This window comes from Macrobrachium rosenbergii, chromosome 10, assembly GCF_040412425.1.
Source record: "Macrobrachium rosenbergii isolate ZJJX-2024 chromosome 10, ASM4041242v1, whole genome shotgun sequence".
Taxonomy (NCBI): Eukaryota; Metazoa; Arthropoda; class Malacostraca; order Decapoda; family Palaemonidae; genus Macrobrachium; species Macrobrachium rosenbergii.
This window is the reverse complement of record NC_089750.1, coordinates 77,024,707-77,037,206: the sequence shown is the minus strand read 5'-3', so window position 1 is coordinate 77,037,206 and position 12,500 is coordinate 77,024,707. Positions and strand designations below refer to the sequence as shown.

Genomic DNA, 12,500 nt, shown 5'->3' with positions numbered 1-12,500 from the left:
GAGGTCAGCTCGATACCGCCACCAGACACGAATGTAAACAAAGGTGAAGGACCTAGATTCTACGCCTGCACTGTCAAGGTAAGTTGGTGATGTTTCAGGAACTCTCATCTTGATTTTTTTTGGTTTTCTGTTAAGAGAAAGCTTTGTCCGTCCGCCCGCGCTTTTTCTGTCCGCAGTTTATTCTGTCTGCGCTTTTTTCTGTCTGCGCTTTTTCTGTCCGCTCTTTTTCTGTCTGCGCTTTTTCTGTGCGCGCTTTTTCTGTCTGCGCTTTTTTCTGTCCGCACTTTTTTCTGTTTGCACTTTATTCTGTCCGCGCTTTTTCTGTCCACACTTTTTTCTGTCTGCGCTTTTTCTGTGCGCACTTTATTCTGTCCACACTTTTTTCTGTCTGTACTTTATTCTGGCTGCACTTTATTCTGTCTGCACTTTTTTCTGTCTGCGCTTTTTCTGTCTGCACTTTTTCTGTCCGCACTTTATTCTGTCCGCACTTTTCTGTCCGCACTTTTCCTGTCCGCCCTCGTATCTTAAAAACTACTGAGGCTAGAGGGCTGCAAATTGATATGTTGATCATCCACCCACCAATCATCAAACATACCAAATTGCAGCCCCTTAGCCTCCTCAGTAGTTTTGATTTTATTTAAGGTTAAAGTTAGCCATCATCGTGCTTCTGGCAACGATGTAGGATAGGCCACCACCCGGCCGTGGTTATAGTTTTACGGGCCGCGGCTCATACAGCATTATGCCGAGACCACCGAAAGACAGATCTGCTTTCGGTGGCCTTGATTATACGCTGTAGCGGCTGTACAGAAAACTAGACCGTGCATTTTTTACTTGTTTATTCTTTTTCATTGTTTACACTGAGATGACGGAAGTAACTCAGTGACAATGACTTTACAATGACTTGTCAGTGACTTGGCAACGACATAGCAATGACTTGCTCTTGTATAGAATCGAATATACTGAAGAATCACTATTCGTGATTCTTACTGATTTGAAGTCTCTGTTCCTTCAAGGTTCAGTTACTTTTCACTCAGTTTCATCTGAGTCTGAAGCTCAAATGCGCTTTGTATATATAATAAGACAATAGTACATATGCATATATACATATATATATGTATATATATATATACTGTATATGTATGTATATGTATATATATATATATATATATATATATATATATATATATATATATATATTTATATATACATATGTGTGTGTCTGTGTCTACCATGTACGTGCATACATGTGTGTGTTTGACAGAGAAGAAACAGAACGAATCCCTTTGTATCTGAAGTGTTCGTAAGCTCACTTCACATAAGTCACCACGGCTGAAAAACCTCACTGTACTTAACAGCGAATATCAGTACAACCTCACTACTGTTAAACAACTCTCAAGTGAATAATCTTTCTATTACCATTCGTTGTTTTGGTTCCTTGGTCTGAGGTTCCATAACTCTGGCGATTACAAGACGTGTCTGTCCAGTGCAGTGTAAGAGTATATAGCATTCTATCAGTCAGTGGTGCCCCTCATACAGAAATTTCAGAAGGGGCCTCTTCAGTAGTGAATGTGATACAAAGGAAAAATACCAGAATAATGTCTATTGTTACCCAAAGAAGAAATGGTATGTTATTTCTAGCCACTCTGATCAAATCTCGGCAGGACTGTGGTTTGATATATTCAATGACAAAGAAAATATTGAAAAAATTGCACATAAAATGGAAAAATTGTCATTGGAGCAAGAAAAGGAATAATTTTCTTAGGAGCAATGCTTGCATTCATAATGCTAATGAGTCTGTAGGCGTAGAAGTCTTATGTTTCATCACAGAAAAGCATTGGTTTTCTTATCGATAGTATTGTCAGAATTGTTTGAGAGAAGAAATAAGTAAAAAATGTGCCGATGTTTCTTCGACGCTATCGAGTTTTCTGTACAGCCTCTACGGCCACCGAAACTCGATCTATCTTTCTGTGGTCTCGGTGTGATGCTGTATGAGCCGCGGCCCATGAACCATGGCCCGGTGGTGGCCTGTCCTATATATATATATATATATTTATATATATATATATATATATATATATATATATATATATATATATATATACCAGGAAGACTGGAATTATAAGGTCTTACAAGAATAAATGGAAGACTTTCTTGTATTGTCAAAAATAGTTTGGATATAACTGCTAATATTGAGTCCACCGTATGATTCTTCGTCCATTACAAATAAATTTTCGGGTCCCACAGAACATATTCGGCGGTGTAAGGTCAGACAAGAAGCGTATTATAAGTAAATAAGCAACTCTCTAGGTCAAGAACTTATTATTTCATATGGTATTCATTCGCATTTTTGAATGAAACAATTCCCGGACATAGGCCTATAAAATCTATTCGAATGTAACACTTAGTAGAAGGCTGGACTAGGCCTAATGATTTGTTGTGGTTTACGTTAAATTAATCTTGGTAATAAGGCAACGGAAAAGTCTGCTGAATTATTCAATTTCTTTTTCCCAAAAGTTGAAAGAGTGTCTTCAGATCTCGGGATCAATCATCTTCCGTACTTTATCGAAGAGGAAGTAATGTCGAGGAAAACGGGAAGTGAAAGAAAACGGGCTCCACCCTTCAGGTGGGACTATAACTTACTCTTTTCTCGTTCGTATCTGTCGCATCTTCCAGTTCATCATCTTCCAAGTTTATTTCTGGGTCCCGTGAGGCGGACTTCATTTATTTTTCGTGCTCTTTTGTGGTCAAACTCTTTGTTTGAGTGAATGTTTATCCGTTTTCTTTCTGTATGTCTTTAATAAAACAGCTTTTTATACGTCTATGGGGCTGGACGTTCAATCCTTAGATCTCTTAAACTAAGTTTCAGTGTCTCGAAGTACCTAGTGATAGCTAGCGTCTACAGACGACTTGAGACGTCTCAGATCATCTAAAACATTATGGTTTTAGCTCAGGCCTGGTTAGTATCGACTCAGATAAATATCACAAGCCTTCCGTGACCTATTCAAGGTCATTTAGAGACAGGAAACTCTTTAAACAATAGCTGCATACATAATGATTAGCCTACATCCGCCTATGATTTCGATTCAAGTAGCGTCATGTTGTTCTCTCTCTCTCTCTCTCTCTCTCTCTCTCTCTCTCTCTCTCTCTCTCTCTCTCTCTCTCTCTCTCTCTCTCCCTTCACACACAGATACACGCACACTGTAAAGCAACAATCTCTCTCTCTCTCTCTCTCTCTCTCTCTCTCTCTTTAAATGCGGTGTTGACACAAAGCAGATTTTAAATGAGACGTTGTTACAATTAAAATCTCGAATAAGTCTGGAAATAATAATAATAATAATAATAATAATAATAATAATAATAATAATAATAATAATAATAATATTATTATTATTATTATTATTATAATATTATTATTATTATTATTATTATTATTATTATTATGAAAAGGCCCAGTGACCTTTCCTACTCCAGGGAGTATTATAATAATAATGATAATTTCACTATTATTATTACTATTATTATTATTATTATTATTATTATTATTATTATTAGTATTATTATTATTATTACCATGAGAAGACGCAGCCAAGGACCCAGTGACCTTTCAAAATCCATGGAGTTTTATAATGAAATATTTCAACATTGTATATATACAGTATATATATAGATTCATGGATGTATGTGTGTATATATTTATATATATATATATTTATGTATGTATGTATGTAAGTACGTATGAATAATTACAAGCAAGACTTCCTTCTGGAATTCCCCTGGTAACACTGAAAGTTCAAAGTGGGTCGTCAAGATTCGCAGTGGCCGGGGTTTCCATCTCTTCCTCCTCCTCCTCCTCCTCCTCCTCCTCCTCCTCCTCCTCCTCCTCCTCCTCCTCCTCCTCCTCCTCCTCCACTTCGGGGGAGAGAGAGAGTAAGAGAGTAAATCAATACAAAGTTAGCCCTTCTCCTCCCACTGCTTGCTTCCAAAAAGAAAAAAAAGAAGAAGAGAGTACCTTTAAATCATTCTATAATTCTTCTTCTTTATTTTAAAGTTGCTGCTTGTTCTCACGAAGCCATGGCTTCAGTTCGGGATGCGTCGGTATTTCTAACCGGGGTTTTAGTTGCCCTCAATGTTGGAAATGTTGGAAATACGAGGTTATGTTCAGGGTTTTCGCAATGGGACAAACGTCTGTCGTTCCGTTTCGAATCTCGATGAGTTTTGCCTTCCTTCAAATGATTCCCCCCCCCTTTTTTTTACAGGGACATCTATCTTCACACTGATGACAGCGGCATTTTTTTCAAGTTTCCACGTCAAAACAGCATCTTGAAGCGCGTGTGCCTGCTGTCCCATTGTGCTGTGCGGGGTTGCCTATCTTTTTATTTTTTTTTGGAAGAAAACGAGCATCGTGGTGTTGGGGGCGTGTTGCCAAACGGTTCCCAAAAATCCATCATTTTCGTTTCCCGGGGTCCATTCTCCACGAAGGGGCATTTATCTATTTTAGGAGAAAAGGGGGGATGTTTAACCATCTTACATGCAGGATGTTTTATCCGGGCAAGCTAGGGAAGATGAGTTTTGACACCTCCATTTCAATTTCGGCAGTGGGCAAGCTACTGGCACCTTGGCACCAATCCTAGCCACCCTCTCCCCACCCCTCTCAGTATGGTGGGGGCCGGTGGTTCTGTGGTGGTGGTGGTGATATGGGGTCGAGTTTAGTCTTTCACGTGGCCTTGCTCTGTGCGGGACAATCCTCGACATTCTCCTCGGGCGAGCCGATGCTAAAAGCTGTCAGTGTCGACCTGATCAATCTCTATCTCTGTCTCTCTCTCGACCACACTCGTAGAAAAGATCGTTCTGTCATTCTCAGTGTCAATTGCTGCTGAAAGACGATGCAATCACTCACTCCAGGAGACTCTAAAGTGTACTGCATTGACTCTCCCATGGGTGGGAAAAGTGACCTTAACCCAGTTTGACCTTAACCCAGTTTGGCAGGGCAATGTAGGTCATTGGCGGGGTGGTGTTAATATGGCTGTGTGTTGGTCTGATGAACTTCAGTGCGGCCGAATTAGTTCAGTAATGCCCATGCAAATTTGACTCCGTTTGACCTGATGGGGTCAACGCCTACTTTATAGATGCTGATGAGTCTCAATTTTGGTGACAAGTATATCTGATCCAGTTTGACCAGACGGGGTCAACACCTAATCTATAGATGCTGATGATTCTTACTTTTGGTGACAAGTATATCTGACCCAGTTTGACCCGGCGGGGTCAACGCCTACTTTATAGATGCTGATGATTCTAATATTGGTGAAAAGTATATCTGACCCAGTTTGACCTGGCTGGGTCAACACCTACTTTATAGATGCTGATGATTCTTAATTTTGTTGACAAGTATATCTGACCCAGTTTGACCCAGCGGGTGTCAATGCCTACTTTATAGATGCTGATGAATCTTAATTTTGGTGACAAGTATACCTGACCCCGTTTGGCCCAGAGGGGTCAACACCTACTTGATAGATGCTGATGATTCTTAATATTGGTGACAAGTATATCTGATCCAGTTTGACCCGACGGGGTCAACACCCACTTTATAGATACTGATGATTCTTAATATTGGTGACAAGTATATCTGGCCCAGTTTGACCTGGTTGGGTCAACACCTACTTTATAGATGCTGATGATTCTTAATACTGGTGACAAGTATATTTGACCCAGTTTGACCCGGCGGAGGTCAACGCCTACGTTACAGATGCTGATAGTTCTTGATATTAGTGACAAACATTGAAAAAGGGGCCTTCACATAATCATGTTTACATATTTATATATTTATCAGATATTTGTTTTTTAGGTTAGACAATAATCACTGTGATTTCTGAAAGTCCTGAAATAATAATAATAATAATAATAATAATAATAATAATAATAATAATAATAATAATAATAATAATAATAATAATATCTCTTATTCCAGCTGAAGTATATAAGAACAATACACAAAATTTAGATACACGAGATAACAAGCAATAATAATAATAATAATAATAATAATAATAATAATAATAATAATAATAATAATAATAATAATAATAATAACATCCTTTATTTCAGCTCAGGAAGATACAATACAATATACAAAATTTAGAAACACGAGATAATAAGTAACATTAATGAATGGTTGCACTGGAACAGTCCTAATAATAATAATAATAATAATAATAATAATAATAATAATAATAATAATAATAATAATAATAATAATAATAATAATAATAATAATAATAATAATAATAATAATAATAATACTTAAATTTTCATAGAGCTTCCTACGTATACTCTATGTATGGAGTATTTTCTCCAAAAAATATATATAGGTGACTAGAATAATCATCTTATATGCTTAAATAAATCAGTTATGTGAATTTTCTACATGCAAATTAGGTTAATTATATTCTTTACCCTCTTTTTTGTTTTAAATTTTTAGTCTCATTATTTTACTAATATAATTTTTTTCGGGGTTTCCTGAGGAGCAAGAGTCCGTGCTGGCATAAGGCCGCACATTTTTTAAGGGTCAATTCTATCTCGTCTCGTCTCTTTCAAACTAAGGTCGTTTTCCCGACTGAGACTTTGAGTCTTAATACATAATACATACATGCATATATATATGTATATGTATATATATATAAATATATATATATATAATATATATATATATATATATATATATATATATATATATATATATATATATATATATATATATAATACGGACTGCTCTTACGAGCAAGAGCCCGTGCTGGTTCAATGTCATCTTAATTTAACAGGAGACTAAAAATAATTGTGACCAACTGAGTTGTAAAAATTAAAGAAACCCATAGTTTAATAAAAATAAATCAAATGGAAAGAAAGACTAATTTCGAAGATATTAGATACTGATATTAAGAAAATGTGAATAATATCGATATTACGAAAATGTGAATAATATCGATTTACGAAAATGTGAATAATATCGATATTACGAAAACATCAATAATATTGATAATTCGAAAACATCAATAATATTGATATTACGAAAACAAGATGATACTATTAAGAAAACAAGAATGATATTGATATTACAAAAAACATCAATGATATTGATAATACGAAAACATGAATAATATTGACATCACGAAAACAAGAATGCTTATTGATGCTACAAAAATTTGAATAATATCGATATAAACAAAGAGAATGATACTGATATTACGAAAACCAGAATGACACTAATATTACAAAAACGCGAACAATACTGATATTAAGAAGCGGGAATAATATTTATGTCACGAAAATACGAATGTCGTTACATGCACTTTTAATGTCAGTGATACAAGTCTGTTTGCAAAGGAATTTCAGCCAAGGTCTTGTGAATTGAATCGATTTTATCATACCTCTTCAATAAAAACTGTCTTGTTTTAATAAGGGCATCATTATTTTTAGCTCCACGTTTCTCTGTATCTGCTAATTTACAGGGCCGTCCAACCCCATGCCCGTAGGCCAAAAGTGGTTCCTTTGATTTTGAAAGTGGCCCGCTAGAGAAAAATAAGTAAAAGTATATTTCGCTTTTTTATATCATAAAAATTTCCTATCCCTAAATTGTGAGTGATATATATATATATACATATACATATACACACATATACATACGTACACAAAGGTGGCCCGCGTGACTTTTTGTTTTTTCAAGAGTGGCCCTCAGACCAGGCAGCTTGGACGGCCCTGTGCTAAGAGAATCTTGTTTAATTCAAGCACAAAAGCAAGCAGTTTTATTCGGGATATCTTGCTATATATATATAGAATTTTATTTGAAAGATCCTTGAAGTATTTATACATATTTTATTCCCGCAAGTTTATCAAGCACTGGAGAATCTTGCGTCGTTTTGGCTGGTTGTCTGCAAGCAGACTCCCTCGATTGAGAGAGAGAGAGAGAGAGAGAGAGAGAGAGAGAGAGAGAGAGAGAGAGAGAGAGAGAGAGAGAGAGAGAGGGTTCAATAGTTAACTGGAGCTTTTCTGATTTACCTAAGAGAGAGAGAGAGAGAGAGAGAGAGAGAGAGAGAGAGAGAGAGAGAGAGAGAGAGAGAGAGCATTCAAAGGTTAACTAGAACTTTTCTCATATTCGAGAGAGATTCTGAGTAAATGTAACTGCTTCCTTCCTTCCAGAAAAAAAAGAGAGAGAGAGAGAGAGAGAGAGAGAGAGAGAGAGAGAGAGAGAGAAACGTGGCCGGCGGAGACGGCAGACGACATTAACAACTGGCGGCCTGTCATTTCCCGGCGAAATGAATTGTTTAACAGGAACGATAAGGGAGCAGGCAGCATCAGCAGTAGCAGAGCCAGCAGCAGCAGCAGCAGCAGAAGTAGGAAAAGCAATAGGAAAACCAGCAGGACTGCTTTAAAAAATTTCACTGCCTCGATAGATAGGACCGCTGAATTGTTATCTGGGAAATGGGACGAGTGGGGTGGTCCATTTTCAAAGTCTTGGTGAATTGTTTCAGTTTTTCTGAGGAGGTCTCTCTCTGTCAGTTCAGTGCGAAGCCTCTGTCTGTGACTTCTGGTGACTCAGTGCTATTTCCCCTGTGTTTGTGATCGTGTTACGATTCCCCAGCTGGTTTCCTCTCCCCTGTGTTCGTGGAATGGAGTGGAATATAGGGTTTAGGCCAAAGGCCGACCACTGGGACCTATGAGGTCATCCATCGCTGGAAGGGAAACTGAGAGTAGGTAGGTTTGAAAGGTGTAACAGGAGGAAAACCTCAAAGCAGTTGCACTATGAAATAATTGTTAGTAGAGGGTGGAAAGTAAGATGGAAGAAAGAAAGGAGGTACAGTAAAAGGAATGAAAGGGGTTGCAGCTAAGGGCGAAGGGACGCTGCAAAGAACCTTTAGCAATGCCTACAGTGCACCCCGTGAAGTGTTAAAATTTCCCGTTGTATGATTGTGCTAATTTTCCAGCTGGTTTCGTTTGTGTGTTGAAATTCCCCTGTTGGTTTCCCCTGTGTTTGGGGATTTGGTTCAAATACCCCACCTGGTTTCCCCTGTGTGAATGTGTTAAAATTCCCCAGCTGGTTTTCCGTGTGTGTCTGAATGTGTTACAATTCCCCCACCTGGTTTCCCCCCGTGTATGTGAATGTGTTAAAATTCCCCAATCTGGTTCCCCCTGTGTATATGAATGTGTTAAAATTCCCCAGCTGGTTTCCCCTGTGTACATGAATGTGTTAAAATTCCCCAGCTGGTTTCCCCTGTGTATGGGAATGTGTTAAATTTCCCCAGCTGATTTCCCCTGTGTTTGTGTGTGAATGTGTTAAAATTCCCCAGCTGGTTCTCCCTGTGTGTGTGAATGTTACATTTCCCCGGCTGATTTCCCCTGTGTTTGTGAATATACTACTATTCCCCACCTGGTTTCCCCTGTTTATGGATGTGTTACAACTCCCCAGCTGATTTCCCCTGTGTATGTGGATGTGTTAAAATTCCCCAGCTGGTTTCCACTGTGTTTGTGTGTGAATGTGTTAAAATTCCCCAGTTGGTTTCCCCTGTGTATGTGGCTGTGTTAAAATTCCCCAGACTTCATTTTGCATACTTACAACTTGTGTATACGAAGGGAGATTCACGCTAGCTGATTTTAAATTGTAATTTTTCACGCGTATAGGAGAGTAATGGAGACCCTCAGCTGTTCCGTTATTTCGAAATGGAAAAATCAGTTGGCGTTTTATAACATCTTGGGAAAATCAGCTATTAGGGAACACCCGGGTTTGAGATATTACTTTTGCTGGTTAGACACACACACGCTGAACCCTAAATCGAATTATTATAGCCTACTCATAATATCACCATCCTTTTGTACCCGAAATCATCTACATCCCAAGTCATTTTAACTTCCCAAACCCAGGTCTGCGGGGCTGAAAGTTATACCCAGATATGTAAGAAAACTGAAAAACGCTGACTTTGACCTAACCGATAGCTGACAGTGTAGAGAGAGACTCTAAGCCTAAAAAAAAAAGCCTCTAGAAAAGTAACGCGGACGTGGAAAAAAAAAAGCTGTCCTAGGTCTAGACAGAAGCGTAAATAAGACCTCCGATAGGCCTCCGAGCTTTAAAAAAAATGCTTCAAGATGCCCCAAGCCAATTCTGTTCGACAAAGCCCCAGACCCACCCTTCTCTGTCTGGAAGTTCACGGGCGGGTTCTGCTCCAGGTATGTCTCCCTGCTGCTGTTGTTAGATAGATAGATAGCTCTGTCCCTTGTTAGATCTCTCCCTTGTTAGGTCTCTCCCTTGTTAGACTCCTGCAGTAGTCCGAGAAGGTAAAAGGGCAGATATATGCCTCCTCCTCCTCCATCTCCTTCCTCAGTATTTTGTGTTTTGTTAAAGTCCTCAGCGCGAGTGAGGATAGCAAGTAGACTGACTGACCAGCTTGTTGGAGAAATTTTTGTAGTTTTTTGTACCGATGGTACCCCAAACCAAATTTAGGGTCCTCCTTCACGTAATTGTTCCCGAATCTGATTGTCTTTTTTACTGATTGTTTTGTTTTTTGTTTTTATTGAATGTATTTATTTCTCATTTTACCTGTGAATTTGAATGAAGATAAGGTAGATTAGCTTGCTGGAGAAATTTTGTAGATTTTGCCCTGTCGATGTACCCCAACCAAATTTGGTCCTAATTCAGAAAGTTATTGTTTCCCTGAATGTTTGAATGTTCTTTCTTTATTTTTTTTTACGTGAATATACATAATATTGATAAGTAGATTTAGCCTTTTTTAAACGTGTTTCTAACCACTTAATTTGTATGAATGTTTTTTATTTTAATTTCTTGACGTGAATGTGTCTGTAGCTGACTAGTAGACTTAGTTTTTTTAAAGTGTTTTTAAACATTCCACTGTGTGAATGTTTTTCATTTTATTTTTTACGTGAATGTGTTAAGTAGATTAAAGCATTTGAAGCTGTTTTTTTGTGAAATGTTTTTACCTTGGGGCCCTAAATTTGGTCTTACCTGCGAATGTTAATTGCTATTTGCTTCTCCCAGTTGTAGAATTTCCCCACCTGTGAATGAAACAAAAATTTAGAATAATAGTTTAGCCTTTTTGAACACTTTAAGACTTGCTTGCATTACGGCATCAACTTCCGTCCTGGACCAGAACTGACTGTTTCTTTTGGTGTGATGTGAATGAAAGTAGTCCATTAGATTTTAGATTTTTGAAGGTTTTTCGAAGGCTCTACGGTACGAGACTAGTAAATCCGGTCGTGATCCAGAATCTCTGACTGTTTTTAGTGAATGTAATTTTATTTTCAACGTTGAATGACCTTGTCATAGGTCCCAACGATTGGCCTTTGGCCTAAATCTTATCATTTTCCATTCCAAGCATCTGAATGGTGTAAAAAATTGTTAAGCATTTCCCAATCTAAATTTTGGGAGTTCTTATTCGGCCCAGTAGAAGGTCCCGTTAAGTTTTGGAATATGGTTTGTCATTTTCTTCAATTAATCATGATTATTTTTAGTGCACGTACAATATTTACTGTAACTGATATATTAAAAAAGAATGAGAATTTAACATAAATTTACGAATGCATGTGGACCCAGGATGATAAATAGCAAATTTGAGTAACAGTAATTCAGTAGCGAGATATTTCAGCGGTTGTGACCACGGTCCTTGCGACGCCTGGTAGCTGAAGACAAATCAATCACCAAATCTACGTAAATACAACGGTTCTATATAGGGAAATGGAATACTTAGGGTCCGTTGTCAAAGTATATTATTTTTGTTGGTTAAGTATAAATTTATGTTTTTTGAAATGTAAATTTTTTTTGAATGTACAGTCTAGAAAACGGCGAAAAATATGCTAGATTTTTTTTTTTTTTCAAATATAGACTGAAATAAAGTCTCAGGAAATATAGTTACAGGAAATAAAGTTACAGGAAATAAAGTCACAGGAAATAAAGTCACAATTTTGGCTAGGAAAAAAGTCACTGGAAAAAAGTCACATTAATTTATGGTGGCCTGTAATAAAATCACAGGGGAAAAATTCACGATATTTCTTGGGGGTCATTATCTTTATGATATTTCGTCTTTTGTTTTTGTTTATACAGAAATCCCCACCGGGGCTTGTAGTGAACACGCCACAATGGTGGTTGCATACCGGGTTAAATCCCTTGGGGGTCACTATCTAGGAAAAATTAATGTGACTTTTTCCTGTGACTTTTTCCCGTGACTTTTTCCCGTGACTTGTTTCCCTGTGACTTGTTTCCCTGTGACTTTTTTCCCTGTGACTTTTTTCCCTGTGACCTTTTTTCTGTGACTTTTTTCCTTTGATTTTTTTACAGGTGACTTTTTCTGTGACTTTTTTCTGTGACTTTTTTTACTGTTACTTTTTTTTACTGGTGACTTTTTTGCTGTGACTTTCTTACCTGTGACTTTTTTTTTTTTTTTACCTGCGTTCGTTATCCAGTTTTCTGAGGAAAACTCCTTCAAAAACATTACGTAATCAGG

The 12,500-nt window shown here is 37.5% G+C and overlaps 1 protein-coding gene across 3 annotated transcripts in view; it reads left to right on the top strand.

Moving 5' to 3' along the window:
• LOC136842930 (uncharacterized) overlaps window positions 1-12,500 on the top strand; it is a 90,273-nt gene that overhangs the window by 14,134 nt on the left and 63,639 nt on the right. For all 3 annotated transcript variants that reach the window (XM_067110940.1, XM_067110941.1, XM_067110942.1), the window contains one exon: window positions 1-78. This exon is cut by the window's left edge. In XM_067110940.1, coding sequence (XP_066967041.1) covers window positions 1-78 — 78 coding nt within the window. The remainder of the gene's footprint in view (window positions 79-12,500) is intronic.